Source organism: Hypanus sabinus, chromosome 6, assembly GCF_030144855.1.
Source record: "Hypanus sabinus isolate sHypSab1 chromosome 6, sHypSab1.hap1, whole genome shotgun sequence".
Classification (NCBI taxonomy): domain Eukaryota; kingdom Metazoa; phylum Chordata; class Chondrichthyes; order Myliobatiformes; family Dasyatidae; genus Hypanus; species Hypanus sabinus.
In genome coordinates this window covers 166907619-166927375 of record NC_082711.1, presented here as the reverse complement: position 1 = coordinate 166927375, position 19757 = coordinate 166907619, and the positions used below count along the sequence as shown (strand labels likewise).

Genomic DNA, 19757 nt, shown 5'->3' with positions numbered 1-19757 from the left:
AATAGGAACTTGAGGGGGGTACCTTTTTACACATAGGGGTGGTATGTATAGAGACCGGGCTATCAGAGAATAGCTTTCCTTTCCTTCAGCACCCAGGTGTGTGTGTGTTCCTTGGTAGTGAATCATACTGTTTCATAGAGAACCTACAGCACAATACAGGCCTCTCGGCCCACAAAGCTATGCCGAACACGTACTTACTTTAGAAATGACCTAGGGTTACCTATAGCTCTCTAGTTTTCTAAGCTCCATGTACCTATTCAGGAGCCTCTTTAAAAGACCCTATTGCATCTGCCTCCACCACCATAACTGGTAGCCCGTTCCACACACTCACCATTCTCTGAGTAAAAAACTTTCCCCTGATATCTCCTCTGTACTTACTAACAAGCACCTTAAAACTGTGTCCTCTCATGATAGCCATTTCAGCCCTGGGAAAAAGCCTCTGACTATCCACACGATCAGTGCATCTCATCATCCTATACACCTCTATCAGGTCACCTCTCATCCTCCATCACTCCAAGTTTCCTGTCAATAAACATGATACCTTCACTGCTCTACCCCACTGCTTGAGTGGATTGCATTTCTGATAAAAGAAATTCGAAGTAAATTTATTACCAAAGGACATATACAGTTTGTCACCATATACTGCCCTAGGATTAATTTCCTTACAGGCATTCACAGTAGAGCAGAGAAATACAATAGAATTACACACAAAGACTGACAGACAACTAATGGATAAATGAAGACGAACTGTGCAAATAAAATTATAGATCAATAATATTGAGAACATAATTTGTAGAGTCCTTGAAAGTGAGTCCATAGGTTGTGGAATGTCACACCCTGCTATCAGGCGTGCCCAGCGAAGGTCACCAGTTGGAAAAATAAAGCAGTTGATAAGCTGCAACAACAAGGGGTTTCATTTAGTGCCAGGTGAAGAACAGCAAAAGTTGCCCAAAAGTTGTGAAGAAAGAAAGTATTTACAAATAGACAAACGGAAGCAAATGTGCATGTACAAAAATTTACAAATATACGGAGGCTTTCTTCATGACACACATTGCCTTTAACTTTCCAATATAACTCTTCATCAACCGCCAAATCAAACCTCCACCCCTCTCTAGCAAAGCCAGATTGAGCGTTTAAATCTGCCTCCACCTGGCCTAGAAGGAACAGGAAATTCTACTGTTGGTCTGGGGGGTGGGGGGGGGGGGGGAATAGAACACGTGACCAGACCATAATAATTATTTCAGATGCAGAATTGGAGTGTTTTAAACAAGGACTCTAACATCCTACGATTTTATTCAGAATCAGGTTTATTATCACCGGCTTGTGACGTGAAATTTGTTAACTTAGCAGCAGTTCAATGCAATACATAATCTAGCAGAGAGAAAAAAGAATAATAAATAAAATAAAACATCATAATAAATAAACAAGTAAATCGATTATGTATATTGAATAGATTTTTAAAATGTGCAAAAACAGAAATACTGTATATTTTTTTTAAAAGTGAGGTAGTGTCCAAAGCTTCCATGTCCATTTAGGAATCGGATGGCAGAGGGGGAGAAGCTGTTCCTGAATTGCTGAGTGTGTGCCTTCAGGATTCTGTACCACCTTCCTGATGGTAACAGTGAGAAAAGGGCATGCCCTAGGTGCTGGACATCCTAAATAATGGACACTGCCTTTCTGAGATATTCCACAACAAATGCCTTAGTTAAACCATAGTGTCCACACGCTCAGATAAATTTAAAAGAATAATGCCTCCCCACCAGTGGTGTTACCTGCACAAGGTGTAGGGAGCCTGCTGTCACTATCCCAGGCATTATTTTAGGACCCCCTGAACTGTCCCTTAGGTCTTTTGGGGCCTTCTGCTGTTTACAAACTGATGTAAGAGCGTGAGTGAAAATAAATGAAACTGTTTGGAATGCCAGCGTCTAAAATTCTTGTTTTTTGAGTTATAAACTGGTAGAGCATGTTGACAGAAGGGATTGTTTTGATTAGCCAAGCTAGTGTTTGTTTTACTGTTGGGGTGTGTAAACGATGAACTCCCAAGAACTGCAGAACGTGAGGGCAAAGGGTGTGAACTACTGGGGGAACCAGGGACAGAATGAGGAGGAGGAGGAGAAGTGACTAACCGGGCAAAAGGGCAAGGTTAGCGAGAGAATTGGCATTGCCAGCCTGTTCTGTCACATGGAGTATGTTCAGATTTCAGGTGAGTGAAATTATCCACGCTGGTTCAGGAATCTGGTGGTTGAAGGATTAGTCACCTCCTTCCCAATGGCAGCAGTGAATAGGGAGCACTGTCTGGCAATTCAGTTTTCGTAGCTCTCGGCACTTAGCTTCTGTCCCGCTTGCTCACATTTTTTTCCGCTCACAAAACTCAACGGGTTTGTCTTTCAGTGCAGGGTGCTTGGACTCAGGGTACCGGAGCAGTTTTCATTGCCTCATTAGACAGCCTCCCACCCACCCGCCGCCAGATGCCTTGGCCAGGTGCGGCTGGTCGTGGGTGGGGTGAGAGGACAAGGTCAGGGCCGAAGGTTCCCGTACCGGGGCCGCGGTGGTTGCAATCCGGAGAGAGTGGCCGACCAAGCGAGGAGTGCGACAGGCCCACGCCCACCCCCCTTGTAGGATCTATCGGCCGACAAGTTTGTTTCAGTTGATCGCCGCGAGGTAGCTGCTCTGCTACTTTTGGAACCCTGAGCCCGAATTAGGTCATCTGTGAATATTGTAGCACCAGGTTCCCCACGAACATTCGGTGTGTGAAACAGTTTTAGAGGTGGCGCCCATCTGTCCGTGCTCCAGGCCGGTACCACTTTGTGCGGCCGGTTACCCAAGGCCAACCAGTGATCCCTGGCGGGAGGGTGTCACTGCGTTTAAGCGACTGATGACCCCGTGTCCAACAGTGGGCATGACAGGGAATGAGGAAAGGTGCAGCTGACTCATATCATTTCCTCGCGGCCCGGCGGTTGGGGACCACTGAATTACACTGTGTAGTGCGTGGTGGGGGAGCTACACGCATGCGCACTGGGCAGAAAGAACGGAACTAAAACCCTGCAACTCAGAAACAATCTCTCAACAGTATTTGTGTATTTATTTATTTTTTTTTTCGGGATCTACCTGGAAAGTCTCAAAGATCAACCAGTCAATCGCGATCGACGGGTTGGTGACCACTAGTCTGGATGGTGAGGGTCCTTGATGATTGATACTGTTTCTTGTAGTAGTGCTCCACGTAAATGTAGCTGATTGTGGGGAGGGCTTCGCCTGTGCTGTGTCCACCACAGGGCCTGAGGTTGGATTTTGCTGGATCAACTGGCGAAGCTAAGTAGGACAGCAAATCAGACGAGAGTGTGGGTTGATTGGAGGTGGGTGTGAGACGATTCAGGAGCGAGGATGCAGATATGGCTGCTGGTGTGTACAGGCAGTGTAAGTGAGCCCAAGCCTTGCGACAGTGCAGAGGGTGAAGTAGGGCATCTAGACATTGGATCTGCACTTCAATTGGCCGAGCTTTAGTGAGTAGGGGATGGGCTATGGTGCATGGACTAGGATCCCAGTCAAGAGCAACCATTGGCAGGTTCTGGCATTCAGTGGGAGTATATTTGCTCACATCAAGTCTCTGAACATCAGAATCAGAATAAGGCTTATTATTACAGGAAATCTGTTGTTCTGCTGCAGCAGTACAGTGCAAGGGCATAAAATTACTATAGATTACAAACTTAATAAATAGTGCAAAATTAAAAGAATAATGCACTAAACTAGGCATGACAACCAGCCTCAGAACACTGAAATGTTACGTTTATCCAGTTATATTATATGGCTCAGAATGTTGGACAATATCTAGTAACATGAAGAAACAAAAAGCAGCAGAGATGTGGTTTTTGAGGAGGATGCAAAGAATATCATGGACGAAACAAATATCTAATGAGGATGTCATGAACGGAGCAAGCACAAAAAGAGAAATAATGTATGAGATCATGAAAAGGCAATGTGACTTCATTAAACAGTTTGTACATCTTTGGGACATGAGATGAAGCTAGAGCAGCTGGTGGAAACCCTTGAGATCAGAGGGAGAATGTACGTAACCCATAATGACAGCATTGAAACTGGGTGACTGGATTTGGGAGGCTGCAGCTCTAATTGCCTCCAGCAGTTTCATTTTTGCTTATACAGAATCAAAAAAATAAGGTGTGCAGGAATGAGATGAATCAGCTAGTTGAATGGTATCACAGCGACAATCTTGCACTCAATGTCAGTAAGACCGAGGAATTGATTATAGACTCCAGGTGGAGGAAATCGAGAGGACTCATACCAGTCCTTATCGAGGAATCAGCAGTGGAAAGGGTGAGCAATTTCGAATTCCTAGGTGTCAACATCTTTGACGTTCTATCTTGAGCTCAACATATTACAGAGAAGGCACAACAGTGGCTGTATTTCATTAGGAGTTTGAGGAGATTTGACATGTCACCAAATTTCTACGAGTGTTCTGTGGAGAGCATTCTAGCAGGTTGTATCTCCATCTGGTATGGAGGGGCCACTATACAGAATCGTGAGAAAGCTCAAGAAAATTGCAAACTCAGGCAGTGCCATCATGGATACTACCCTCCCTGCCATCTAGGCCATCTTCAAAATGCTGCTTCCATCATTAGGGACTCTCATCACCCAGGACATGTCCCCTTCTCATTGATATGATCAAGGAGGAGGAGGAGCAAACTGAAGACACATACTCAATGGTTTAGAAACAGCTTCTTCCCTTGTGCTATCAGATTTCTGAATGGACAATGAACCCATGGAGACAGCCTCATTTTTTTTCTTTTCTCACTCTTTTTTTGAATTACTTATTAAATTTATTTTGTGTGCTTTCTTTCTCATTGTAATTTGTGGACTTTTAAATTATTACATATTGCACTGTACTGCTGCTGCAAATCACATTTTCACAATATATGCTGGAGATATTAAACCTGATTCTAATTCCAATTCCACAGAGGGACACACAGGCCCACAGAGATGCATAAAAGCACGTGCAACCAATGCGCAAGATGCTGGAGGAACTCAGCAGGTCATGTGGCATCTATAGAGAGGAATAAACAGTCAACGTTTTGGGTCATCAGATCTGGAAAGGAAGGGGGAAGGGGGCAGAAGCCTCACTTTCCATTCCTGAAGAAGGGTCTTGGTCTAAAAAGTCAACTCTTTATTCCCCTCCTTAGATGCTGCCTGACCTGGTGAGTTCCTCCAGCATTTTGTGTGCGTGTTCTAGATGTATAACATTTGAAGAATCTCTTGTGGTTAGCACATACAATCAATTAGAGAGTCAATAACTGGAAAGTTTAGTGATTTTTTTTCTTGTTCTTCTTCTTCCTCCATTGGGTGATCTAAGACAGTGAACTTGAACCAGCAACACACACTGCAGATGGAAGTTGTAGACCTAGCTTCCCCTGATAGCCTCACCACCTAGTAAACACACTCTGCCCGTCCCCCTTCTCGTGCACATTCGTCAGGATCTCCATACTGCCATTTCCATCAATGTGCGAAGAGAGGGGTTTGTGATGTTCTTTGAATAGACATTTTTAAGTCTCTGTATTTGATGTTTACTGAAGAAGTAGGTTTCTAGGAAGATCGAGTTCCTTTTGACATTTTCAAGGAACATGCAGTCAGGAGTCCTGCTGAGGACTGAAGGCGGCAGTCAGTTAACAGTTGATTCTGCTTCCACCTGCTCTGTTTACAACCGACTGGTTAATAGGCAATTAATCCCCTGGAGGGAGTGCTCAGTGCCAGAATCCCGAGCCAGGGCGCTTTGTACGTTAATAGCAGAATTTCGGAACCATGGGGAGCAGCCAAGTGTTACATCTGAGCTGTGAGATAATTATGTCAGAAATCTGTTAAGGGAATTAAACCCAGTACGAGTAAGCACAGCAAATGAGTTGCAGTCACTGAACCCCGAGGTATTTGTTGTTTGAAGTTTGGGGGGGCGGGGGCGTGTGGGGTTGAATGGCGCTAAAGGCTCTTGGCCCAAAACATCAACTGTTTATTCCTTTCCATTGATCTGCTGAGCTCCTCCTGAGTTCTGTATGTGTTACTTGGGTCTAGGATAAGTTTGGTGCAACTAGGCGCCCATTGGACGGTGTGCTCCCAGTGTGCCAAGAGGCAATGGACTCCATGAGGAACCCAGAGAGCTGTGGGTGCTTGGTCATTGAGTACATCAAGGTCAAGACAGATAGAGGCTTGGACATTAAGGGAACCACGGATGAAAGGGATTGCACGGAAACTGGATTCCTTCCCCTACAAGGACTGTCTTCCCTTCTCGCTGCCTCACTAAATCTGACAATGTAATCAAAGACCCCTCCCACCCTGGATATTCTCTTTCTTCCCCCTCGATCAGGCAGGAGACACAAAAGCCTGTAAGCTTGAAATGCCAGGCTAATGGACAGCTTCTATCCCCCTGTCATAAGATTACATTGAATGGATCACTTGTGCGATAAAATAGACTAGACTCGTTATGGTTTGCACCGTATTGTCTGCCTACACGGTGCTTTCTCTGCAACTGTAACACTAGATTCTGCTACTGATCTTCCCTTGCACTACCTTGACATACTCTCATTGACTTCCATTCAATGGGGTGTACAAAGGCAACTCTCATCCCCACTACCCTGACGTACTGATGTGAAAAGATCTGTAGGGATGGAAAGCGAAACAATACTTTTTTGCCGTACCTTGGTACAAGTGACGATATCGTTTTATCTGTTTGGGGATACAGGACAGCGACTGGCCCTTCCGACCCAATAAGCCCGGACAGCCCAATTGCACCCGTCTGACCAATTAAACTACTAACTCCTATGTGTTTGGAATGTGGGAGGAAACCGGAGCACCTGGAGGAAACTATACACAGAAACCATACCAACTCCTCACAGACAGCGGCGGGAAGTGACCCCATGTCGATAATGCTGTAGTAGTGTTACATCATTAATGTTTAGAATTAATAAGCAAATTATCAATAGGTAAGCTACAGGAACATGCTCAATGGGCTGAATGGCCTTCTGTTCCTCTGCTTCATGTTTTTACATTATTGAAACATTCCTTTACGGAACCATTGCCACATTCTTCTGTTGCCTTTATCCTATACTGTGGTCCTGCAATTGTTCTTTGGAACGTCTCCTTTTAACTAGTTGAGCTTATTCTCACAATTGGACTCCTCTGTGTAAGGAATGATAATCGCAGGGCAGACTTTCTTGGCAGAGGCAGAGCTCTCCATAACCTGCTCCTTGCCAATTTGGCACTTGTATTTTTACTGTGGGAAAATAGCTGGCACCTGAGCAAATGTGCAGATGAAGTCCGTCTCCCTCCTGGCCACATCCTGTCTGGTGGAAAGAGTTCAAAGTGGGTGCAATTTGCATTAGAGTCTGTGTCGACCTGTAATATTGTGTGAATCAAGCAGGGGGGTCCACAGACCCCTCGGTTAATGGTAAGGCTCTATGGCATAAAAAAGGGAACCCCCCCCCCCCGTACAAGATCATGTTTGTGATCTTTTGTTACACCTTACTGCACACAATCACATCGACAAGCACAGAAACTCGTTTATTTCTAAATGCTCCTTCAAAAGGTTACGTGAAGTCTGCCCTCTGACTTCCAGTTAACACAAAGAGCTGTACAAAGGCAAATGTCTCATCTCCACTAATGAATCGTGTCCTGTCATCGCCTGCAGTGACTCCTCTTGCGCAGAGCTCGGTGCAGTTCCTGTCAGTGATTTTTCATTCTCTAAGCTGCCCAGCCATGCATGAATTCTGATAAAACCAGGTAATCTAGCAGCTCTCACTCTCTGCCTCCTTCCGGCCAACATTTCTTCCACAAGGCGCTGGAGACGAGCAATAATCTGACCAGCCATCAAACAGTAGCTCTGCACTGAGGGAAGGCAGGTGTGGCAATGATAACGGTGTCAAGAGATAACAGAGCCAAGACTGTGGGAAATGAGTCCCGGTGGGATTAGGATGGAAAGCCAGCCCAGGGCGGCACTGGGCAGGGTCAGGAATCCCACTGTACCCTGGCTAATCACTGAATGCAAGACTGGACATGTTTTCCCTGCAGCAGAGGAGGCTGAGGATGATCTTGTAGAGCTTTATAAAATGGTGGTGGGGGGGGGGGGTGTTGATTGTCAAGTCCATCTCCCAGGGTAGGGTGAGTCTAAAACCAGAGGGCAAAGTTTAAGGTGAGAGGGGAAAAGTGTAAAGGGGGCCTGACAGACAGATTTTCCACACAGAGGGTGGTGGGTATGACAGATGAGCTTATTAGAGGAAGTGATAGAAGTGGGTGACAGGTTGGAGATGCATCTCTACCAAAGGAGCTGTAAGAAGGTGCCCCTTCCCTCCGCTAGCCTGCAGGTCACCCTTGGACAAGGTGTAGCACCTGCTTAGCCCCCCTACCACCCCACCCACATCCCAATTAGGTCTCATGAAGCCATGGGAGCAGGTGGTGGATGGTTTCATACCACAAGGCCTTGCTGTGTGACCACTGATGCCAGGCAGACAGGCTCCGAAGAGTATTGAAAATGGCTGGGGGGCTGGGGGGGGTGGGAGTCACCTGTCTTATGAAGGCACTGCCCAGAATAACAGCAAACCACTACTGTAGAAAAAATAGCCAAGAACAACCATGGCTGTGGAAAGACCATGATTGTCTGTGTCATACGACATGGCTCATAAAGAAAGAACAGTAGGCAGATTCATGGATAGGGAAATTCAGGATATATGAGCCAAATGTAGTAAAATGAGGCTAACTCAGGAAGGTATGGACAGGTGGGGCTGGGCTGGCCTGTTTCCACTCTATAACAAAGGCTTAGTGATACTAAATGCAAATATGCATGAGCTGTTTTGATTTGATGAGCCCAGCACATTATAAGCTCAGGTGATATTTGTGAGGTGCGGTGCCACCCTATGCCACCTTCGTTACAAGTTTGGAAAGTGTACACAATCTTCCCATGAGACTGGGAATTGCTCCCTAAGCTTGTTTCTTACCTGTTCTGGCATTGCTGGAATTTAGTGATTGCCCCCAAACTGAATAGGCTGCTACGAACCAAACCATTGTCAGTAGGCCAGACAAGGTATGTTTGGAGGGGATGGGCTTTTGGTGACATTCATGGTCTCCATTACTTGTAGTAACCTCAATTTCAGATTTATTGAGCTGCCCCAAGATTTTATTTATTGAGATACAGTGTAGAATAGCCCCTTCCGGCACTTTGAGCCACACTGCTCAGCAACCTGGTTTAATCAAGTCTAATCACGGGACAATTTACAATGACCAATTAACCTACCAAACAGTGTCCCTTTGGACTGTAAGAGGAAACCCACGCGGTCACAGGGAGAACGTCCTTCCAGGCAGCGGCGGGAATTGAACCCAGCGTCGTGCTGACCACAACGTGACCGTGCTGCTCTTAAGGTGGGATTTGAATTCACTTCTCGGGATTTGTGGTTGCTGGTCAAGCAAAATACTCCCATGGCTGGGGAGAGACTGGGAATGTTGATCTGAGTGTTTAGAATAGGAATACCTCTGCTCCACACCAAGGGATCTTAGCTGGCTTTCTCACTGATAACAAAGGCAGGTGGACTGTTCTCAATCCTCATATTGGTTCAGCTACCCCATGGGGACGTTCATAATCAAATCAGCACTAAAGTGTTGCAAAATGTTCTGCATGTGATAATCCACTCAGTGACACAGGAGACCACGGAGCCCACGACCTCATAACTCCAGCTATTGCAGTAGAGTCCTAGAACAGTGCAGCACAAAAAGAAACAGGCCCTTCAGCCTGTCTGGTCTGTGCTAAACTATTACTTTGCCTAATCCTGTCGACCTTCACGTGGACCGTAGACCTCCATATCCCTACCATCCATGTACCTAATTTCTCTTAAATGTTGAAATTGAACCCGTAACCACCACTTCCACTGGCAGCTTGTTCTATGTTCACACCACCCCTGTGTGGTTCCCCCTCCGATTCTCCTTAAACATCTCATCTGTCACCCTTAGCCCATGACCTCGAGTTATGGTCTCACCCAACCTCAGTGGAAAAAGCCTGCTTGCCTTTGCCCTATCTATACCCCTAATAATTTTGCATACCTCTGTCAAATCTCCCTGCAATTTCCTATGCTCTAGGAAATACATTCATAATCTATTCAACCATCCCCTCGATCTCAGGTGCTCAAGTCCCAGCAACGTCCTTATAAATTTTCCCTGTACTCTTTCAATCTTATTGATATCTTTCCTTTAGGAAGGTGACCAGAACTGTACACAGTAGTCCAAATTAGACTTCACCGACATCTTGTACAACTTCAACACAACATCCCAACTCCTGTACTCAATACTTTAGTAGTCACCTTGAAGGACAAAGACATCAGTTGTGTGAGAACACCTTTCCTGGAGTAAATGTGCACCTAGCCTTAAAGGTAACAGGTTATTTCATTAAGGTTATATGAACGTCAGGTAGGATGCCTTCCTTATTAGCAAAGGCATATAAAATTTAAGATTAATTTATTATCAAAGAATGTATTAGTTATAGAACTTTGAGGTTTGCTTGCTCACAGGTAGCAAGAAACCTGAAGGAACCCAATTAAAGAAAAAGAAGGTAAAAATGAAAGACCAACACTTTATGTACATGAGAAAGAAAAAAAAACAAATTGTGCAAACACTTGAAGCGAGGATCAGGAACAAGTGATCTGAGCAGGAAGCCCCTGCTGGAACTGTAAATAACAGGCCACAATTTGAGTACTGTGTGCAATTCTGGTCACCTCGATACAGGAAAGACGAACTTTCATTGCAGAGGAAGCTATCAAGATTGTTGCTAAGACTGGAAAATAGTGGCAATGAGGAAGAGTTTGCTATAGAGAATATTGCAGTAAGACTTAGTTGAGGTGTGTGAAGTGATGTAAGTCTGTCACAGAGTTAAAAGTAAGATATTTTCCTTGGCTGACAAGTCAAAAACATGGGGAGCGTGGAACTTATTGCCTGAAAGGACAGCGGGCGCAGAACTTGTCATCGCATTTAAGTGGTATTGGAGAGTCATATCCTCAGCTGTGGACTGAATACTAAAAGTGGAATTAGACTTTGACCAGCACAGGCACGATGGGCTGAATTCCTCATGACCATGTTTGTATCCCACTGCATCCTCACCATTTCAATGCACAAGAATTTCCAGACAGATGTACTGTTCTCCCAGCCCCAGTCCTGAGGCCTTCGTTGGTTTGTAATCATTAAGTATGGTTTCTGACTACCGTAGTGTACAGTAGATGAAACATATTGGACTTGGGACTGGTCATTACACAGAAGTAATGTTACACACACCAGGACTGGCACAGGATCTAATGCACGTCATCATACAGCTGGCATCCTTTCACCAGCAGGGAGCTCAGTGCAATGTGTTGAGAATCAGTCAGTAAGTACCAAAGGATGGTGTAGCAATCAAAAGACCTTACAAATGCAGCCTTTGTGGTTGCAGTGGGAGAGGAACCCCAGAATACAGCAATCAGACACTATTTTTTGGAACCAAAGAGGAACACTCAGCTGCATTTCCAGGGTTTGGACCAAGTCCTTCTCTCTTCTGTTTGTTATTGTTTACATTATTAGAAGTTAGGGAAAGCCATATCTCTGGTAGATATCAAAACTAACTCTCCCAGCACCATACAGTTAATTGAGGTGTAAATATTTCACTGTATTTAAAAAGTCAACGTAAATTTATTATCAAAGTACGTATATGTCACCATATACTGCCCTGAGATTAATTTTCCTGCAGGCATTCACAGTAGAACAAAGAAATACAACAGAATCAATGATAAGCTAGACACAAAGACTGACAATCAATGTGCAAACTTGGCAAATACAAATATCCTCAAATAATCAATTAATTCATTAATACTGAGAAGATGAGTTGTGGAATAAATACCTAGTTTGTGAAATCAGCTCAATGTGAAGTGAAGTTATAGATACTGCTTCAGGAGCGTTTTTTTTTGGTAATAACTGTTCCTGAGCCTGATGGTGTGAGTCATAAGACTCCCTTACCTCCTTCCCAATGGCAGCAGCAAGAAGGGAGTGTGGTCTGGATGGTGGGGTCCTTGTTAATGAAAAAGGAACAACTTTACCGTTGGCCTCCACTGAGCTAATTCTCTGACAAGGAGAGATGGGAGAGGAAGATCACTGCTGATTCTCTGAGTTCTTCAGCATAATTGTTTTCCTTCTGTTTTAGACTCCAAAACCAGATGAGCAGAAGGCCAAGAGCAATAGACAAAAGGTTTGTCGCAAACAAATGTTGAGTGAGTTTGGCCGGGCAGCATCTATGAAAACGAGTACAATCGACATATCAGGTGGAGACCCTTCATCAGAACTGGGGGAAAAAAATGAGGAGTCCTTATCTTTTTTCCCAGTCCTGACAAAGAGTCTCGGCCTGAAACGTCGACTGTTCACTCTCTTCCATAGATGCTGCCTGCCCTGCCGAATTCCTCCAGCATTTTGTGTGCGTTGCTTGGATTTCCAGCATCAGCAGATCTTCTCTTGTTTGTGTTGAGCGAGTCTGTCTGATTTGAAAAGTCTTCTTTTAAGCAGGGTAAACTCCTGGCATTTCAGCCACCCCTCTGGCCAGGGCTGAACCTTGACCAAGTCCCTTTTGAAGAAGCCAAGAGTTATTCCAGCCATGGATGAAGTAGATGCTGTGAACCTGTTTCCCCTGCGGCAAGAATTTAAGAGTTAGGAACTACTGACTCCGAATGAGGAATTGAACCAATTGGGTTGACTGTTGGAAGCCAGCACAGATTAAGTGGGCTGAATTGACCTGTACTGAAGTAGTTTGATTGGCACAGAATCAGGCATATGCCACGCAGCAGGGATTAGCAGGGACATGTTCATATAGAAACACTGCTCCTTATCTGGGCTTGATGCTTCTGATGCTGGTTGTGAATTGAGTAGTTTATGGGGACATAAGTGATTGCCGATGCTGGAATCTGAGGCAACAAACAATCTGTTGGAGAAGTTCAGTGTGCTGAGCAGCATCTTTGAGGTGGTGGGAGAGGGAGGGAGCATTTCTTTACATTTTGGGTCCTGATGCAGGCTTGACAATCCTTTTGCCTCCAAAGATGCTGCCTGACCCACTGAGTTCATCCAACAGATTGTTGCTATTTCATGTATTTCCTTTTTTAAAGTTGTTCATTTCTGACTGTTGGAATTAAGTGAGGTGTGTATTGGGATTTGCTGCACAGCCAGCCAGTGTTGGTCTGTCTCCACCCTTGACCCACCTCTGTTTATTTTCCTATCTCCGTCCCTTCCTCTTTTGTGAACTTATCAACTTGGGTGCAATTTAGAGCATTGAGCAGTGCAACACAGTGAGGGCCTTCACTCCACGATGTTGAGCTGACTACCCTGTGACTGGTCTATCCCTTCCCTCCTACACAGCCCATAAGCCTCCATGTTTAAGAGTTTTTTAAATGTAGCTATTATACGACTCACCTCAACTCTTCCTTGTACTAATAAGTTCCCTGTGCCTACCACTTTCTAACAATTTCTCCTGAATTCTGCCCTGAACTTATCTTCTATTTTTCCCCACCATATTTTCTTAGACAAGAATCACTTACTGCCTATTATCAGCAGGTTTTTAGGGCAGCAATGAAGGTCCTCCATCTCTGGCGGTGTTCAGGGCTTCCTTCATCATGTCAGTAGCTTCCTCTTGGTTTTCACTATCGTCAGTCATGCAACTCCCGGGTGGAGGCTCAGGAATGCCATCGCACTCAGATGCAAAAGGATTCTTCATTGCTGTTTCCATAACAATATTGTTTTACTAGTCAGGGTTTTTAGCTCTGAGCTGAACCCCTGAACCTGGAGGACTGGTGGACCACTCTTAGTCTGGCCTCTACCCTTTGACCTCTTGGGCATGGGTGACCTTACCAAGAGCCAAAGCACAGGACCCCGACTTCAGCTGACATAGCTGTCTGGGTCATTGAAATACACAAGCATCCAAACCATGGGAAGGTTGTGGTCCTCTTGGAGGAGACAAGAATTGCACATGGGACTTGCATGGAAGTCTTATGTTGGAATATCTGGCCAATGTACCAGAGTCCAGCACGATAGAAATATCCAGTATTATATGTTATAGTGAAACTGATGATATTATCTTTCATGAATTAAAAATGTATCTGTTTTCTTTTCTCTCTACTAGGATGATTACATCCCATATCCCAGTATTGATGAGGTAGGTCTAACTTAACTCAAGATATGGTAACAGATGTGTCGGTAGAAAATGGGAACACAGGTGTGTGGGAATGGGAAATAGATTAGGAAATAGCATTTCATTTGAAGAGAATAGAATTATAATAATTAGCTTTGTTAGACCATAAGAACAGAATTAGGTCATTCAGCCCATCGAGGTCACTCCAATATTCCATCATGGATGATTTATTATCCCTCTCAACCTCCATTCTCCTGTCCTCTCCCCATTACATTTGATGTCCTTACTAATCAAGAGCCTGTGAACTTGCACTTTAAATGTACCCAACATCTTAGCTTCCATGTGTCAGAGTTCCATCGATTCACTACACATTCACTCATGAATGCAAGTCACAAAGCCAGTATTGAGTGACCAAACTTAATTGCCTTCCCCAGCCATTTTCAAGACATCTCTGTCCCATATAAATCTGACCAGGGAAGGTAGCAGACTTCCATAAGACATAGGAGAAAAATTAGGCCATTCAGCCCATTGCATATGCTCCACCATTTCATCAGGGCTGATCCATTTTCCCTCTCAGTACCAATCTCCTGCCTTCTCCCTGTTACCATTCATGCCCTGACTAATCAAAAAACTATTAACCCCCACCTTAAATACACCCAATGACCTGGCCTCCACAGCTGCCTGTGGCAACGAATTCCACAGATTCTCCTCTGTCTAAATAATTGTCTCTCTATTCTGAGGCTGTGTCCTCTGGTCCTAGACACCCCCACCACAGGAAACACCCTCTCCACATTGACTTTACTTAGGCCAGGAGCTCCCAACATTTTTTATGCCATAGACCCTTGCATTAACCAAGGGGTCTACAGACCCCTGATCTAGGCCTTTCAGAATTTGATAGGATTCAATGAGATCCTTCGTCATTCTTCTAAATTCCAGTGAGTGCAGGCCCAAAGCCATCAAACACTCCTCATAAGATAACCCTTTCATTCCCAAAATCATTCTCCTTAACTTCCCTTGAACCCTCTCCAATGTCAGCACATCCTTTCACATAAGCACCCAAATCTGCTCACAGTACTCCCAAGTGAGGCCCCACCAGTGCCTTATAAAACCTCAGCATTATATCCTTGCTTTTATATTCTAATCTTCTCAAAATAAATGCTAACATTCATTGGGGGGGGTTATATGGGAGACAGGGTTTGAGGGTCGGCACAACATTGTGGGCCGAAGGGCCTGTAATGTGCTGTACTTTTCTATGTTCTATGTTTAACATTGCATTTGCCTTCCTCACCATCAACTCAAGCTGCATGTTAACCTTTAGGGAATCCTGCACGAGGACTCCTAAGTCCCTTTGCACCTTGGATTTTTACATTTTCTTCTTATTTATGAAAAAGTCTATGCTTTTATTTCTTCCACCACAGTGCATGATCATAAATTCCCAACAGTGTTTTCCATATGCCACTTCTTTGCTCATTCTCCTAATTTGTCTAAGTCCTTCTGTAGCCTCCCTGCTCCCTCAACTACCTGGCCTTCCACCTATCTTTGTATTGTCTGCAAATTTGGCCACAAAGCTATCAATTCCATTATCCAAATCATTGACATATAATGTAAAACGAAACGGTCCCAACAGCAAACCCTGCGGAACACCACGAGTTCCTGTCCTGAAAGGTATCAGATGGGTTTGAACACACACCTGAAGCCTTACGGTTCACCGTTACAGAACTCTGTGCTTTTCCAGTTGAATACCCAGCTTCCCTTAGAGGATTAGAACCCATGTCCCTAAATAAACAATTTACCTCTTTGGATTCCCACATAATGTAATCACTATCCTGTCCGCATGTGAAAGTGGAATCAAACAAAACGTTCTATCCTCATGTCACTGATCTATGGAGTTAGCTTCCTCCACATCCTTGGAGTCGTAGGAAATTACAGCACAGAAACAGGTCCTTCAGCCCATTTAGTTCATGCCAAACCATTTAAATTGCCTACTCCCATCGAGCTGCACCTGGACCATAGCCTTCCATACATGTACCGATCCAAGCTTCCCTTAAGTGTTAAAATCGAGCTCGCATCCATCACTTGTGCCAGCAGCTCATTTCCGTACTCTCACCACCCTCTGAATGAAGAAGTCTCCCCTCATGTTCCCCTTAAGCTTGGCTCACCTTAGAGAAGGGAGTCTTCATCTTCTAAAAGTTGATAATAAGCATACCCTCTCCAAGTTCATGGCCCTGACTAACCACATAACGGGATCTCCAGAGTGCTTGCTCTAGTAAGCCAAAACTTGCTTACAAATTGTTCAGTCATTGGAGAGGTTGACCGCTATGCATCAAAGCAACCTTAGCATCATTACCAGAGTCTTACTTTCATTCTTCGCAGGTAGTCCATGTTCCCACCTTCACAAGCAGTAATAATCAGCTCAAGTCTAGAATTTTATTTCTGTTTAGAGACACAACACGATAACAGGCCAGTCCATCCCAATGAGCCTGTGTCACCCAACTACACTCACGCGGGCAGTTAACCTACAAACCCGTGCATCTTTGGAAAGTGGGAGGAAACCTATTTGGTCGTAGAGAGAACTCCTTAAAGACAGCAGTGGAATTGAATTGACTTACATCCTTCATATACATGAGGAGTAAAAGTCTTTGCTTTACGGCTCCATCTAAATGTGCAATGTGCAATTTATAGTAATTTGTAATAACTGGTATGTGCAACAGGACAGTCAATATAACATAGAAATACAATTATGTACTTTGATAATAAATTTACTTCAACTGTGAAATCAACATTCCTGACTCTATGACCATCACTTGTTGCAAAAATCCATCTTGTCCACTAACCCATTTAGGGAAGGAAGTTGCTACCATCATCATTATGTGCCATGTCATACCACAAGGGCAATCATGGTCTTTCCATGAACATGATGGTTTTTAAGAAATTTTTCTACAGAAGTAGTTCACCATTGCCTTCTTCCAGGCAGTGTTTTTACAAGACACCCCCCCCCCCCGAGCCATTATCAATAATCTTCAGAGATTGTCTGCCTGGCATCAGTGGTTGCATAACCAGGACATGTGATATACAGCAGTTATTCATGCAACCATCCATCACCTGTAGCTATGGCATCACATGACCCTGATTGAAGGTTGGGTGCTCAGCGGGTGCTACACCTTGTCAAAGGGTGACCTGCATGCTGGTGAGCACCTTACACCTCCTTATCTCCAACCCGCTACCTTCACCTATCCTATAAGGGACTCCAGACCCATAGCTATGGGATTGACACTGAATGGCCAAAAATGAGAACACAAGTATATAGGAGCAGAAGTAGGCCACTCTGCCCCTCTAGGCCATCCCACTGCTCAATGTGGATTTAACTGAACCAGTCCAGTCTCAACACCCCTTCTCTGCCAGTTCCCCATAGCCCTCCATTTCCTCAGCTGGTCAGTCCGTCTAAGGTGACAAGAGGCTGATTGGACAACGTCCTGTTGTTGTTTTACATCGAGTTAATGTTGTTTTCCAGGTAATAGAGAAAGCAGGGCCCTATCAGTCCATTATCCTCCCCCAGTTTGGAGGTTACTGGATAGAAGGAATCGAGACTGTCACCACGCCAACGTCATCGGAGAGCAGCTTCTGCGAGGAGGATGCGGTAGAGAATCTAAGCCCCAGCACATATGGTTACAAACTGGAATGTAACAGCACAGCCAGAGTCTACAGAAAGCACTTTCTTAACCAGGTAAGTAACCCCAGCAGTGACTGAAACTTACGACGAATATAACTACCACAAGTAAGAACACTGTGTGCAAATTTGATACGGTGGTTAAGAAGGCAATTGGTGTGTTGACCTTCACTGATAGGGGGACTGAGTTGAAGAACCGTGAGATAATGTTGCCTCTTCATTGGAAGAATGTGAAAGCTTTAGAGAAGGTGGAAAGGAAATTTATCAGAATGCTAAATGAGAAAATCTGCAGATGCTGGAAATCTGAGCAACACACACAAAATGCTGGAGGAACTCAGCAGGCCAGGCAGCATATATGGGAAAAAAAGTACAGTCAACATTTTGATCCAAAGGGTCCTGCCAAAGGGTTTCTGCACCAAATGCCAACTGTACTTTTTTCCATAGATGCTGCCTGGCCTGCTGAGTTCCTCCAGCAGTTTGTGTGTGTTTATCAGAGGGCATGTCTTATAAAGAAAGTTTGTGTGATCTAGGGCTTTTCTCTTTGGAGCAAAGGAGGATGAGAGGTGACTTGATAGAGGTGTGTAAGATGATGAGAGGCACAGGTAGAGTGAACAGCCAGTACCCTTTTCCCAGAGTGGCAGTGGCTAACACAAGTGGGTATAATTTTAAGATTGGAGGGAAGTATAGGGGGGAATGTTGGAGGTAGGCTATTTACAGAGTAATGGGTGTGAAATCGCTGATATATTAGGGACATTTAAGAGACTTGGATAGGGATGTGGATGAAAGAAAAAAGGAAGGCTATGTGGGAGGGCAGGGTTAGATTGAACTTGGAGTATGTTAAAGGGTCAGCACAATATTGTGGGCCAAAGGGTCTGTACCCTGTTGTAGTGTTCTATGCTTTGTGTAAGACCAGCCAGTTTTTTTTTATATATTCAACTCTTCAAATCTTTGAACAGAAACTTGCTGAATTTCCAGAAGCAATTCAAAGAGGTATAGTGAAATGAAATTTAACACTCAAGAGACACATAAGCAGATGTGCAAAGATGTTCAAAGAACAAAACTAGTTCCTGGTTTAGATGACCCTAAATGCCCCTGGTGTGTAGGTGAGTGGTAGAATCTGGATGGTGTTGCTGGGGATGCAGGGAGAATAAACTGAGATGAGTGAAAGGGGGCTTGAGGGTTAATGTGGGTCAAAGGACCTGTTTCCATGATTCATAATCCCATTTCCTTTACAAAACCCTGAACGACTACTTCCTTCTTTTTTAGGATCATTTGAATTTTTACACCACGTGCAGTGTTCATGGAAACCTGGTAGTTTCTGTGAAATACGAAGATAATGATGGGCAAGAATATCTGCAGATAATCCTCAGGTAACTGACATAAAGTGCATGAAGCTCCACAGCCGGGCATCTTTCTTTCTTTAAGCAACACCTTCTCCTATCTGTTGCTTGAAGTGAACTATGTGTAGAGCTTGAATTTCCAGATTCAAGTTTAGGCTTTTTCAGCAACATCATGGTGAGCGTTTGCCAAAATTGGCGATCTTAAGTTACTACAAAAAATGTTGCCCAAAGAGGTGACTAAACAGGCACGAATGGTATCAAACTAAATCACGAATGGTAACAATCACAATCAAGCTTTACTATAATAATTTCTATAACTCTTTTCATGCAATAACAAACACCTTTTGATCCATTTCTGCCCTTGGTTTTACCCTATTGACCTTATTCACAACCCATGGACCAGCACACCCCACTAACAAGTAGGATTGTTGATAGTTTACACTCAGTGGCTACTGTATTAGGTACAGAAATGGAACCTGGTGTGGTCTTCTGCTGCTGTGGCCCATCCACTTCAAGGCTCAACATCTTGAGCATTTAGAGACGCTGTTGTGTCACGTGGTTATTTTGGTTTACTGTCGCC

At 44.3% G+C, this 19757-nt stretch overlaps 1 protein-coding gene across 5 annotated transcripts in view; it reads left to right on the top strand.

Annotated features, from left to right (window-relative positions):
• Positions 1 to 19757, top strand: part of LOC132396063 (rap1 GTPase-activating protein 2-like) — a 298797-nt gene that overhangs the window by 222451 nt on the left and 56589 nt on the right. For 4 of the 5 annotated variants that reach the window (XM_059973425.1, XM_059973423.1, XM_059973422.1 and 1 more), the window contains 4 exons: positions 12203 to 12247; positions 14162 to 14194; positions 17682 to 17894; positions 19104 to 19207. In XM_059973425.1, coding sequence (XP_059829408.1) covers positions 12203 to 12247; positions 14162 to 14194; positions 17682 to 17894; positions 19104 to 19207 — 395 coding nt within the window. The remainder of the gene's footprint in view (positions 1 to 12202; positions 12248 to 14161; positions 14195 to 17681; positions 17895 to 19103; positions 19208 to 19757) is intronic. The other variant, XM_059973424.1, reaches the window with a different exon arrangement.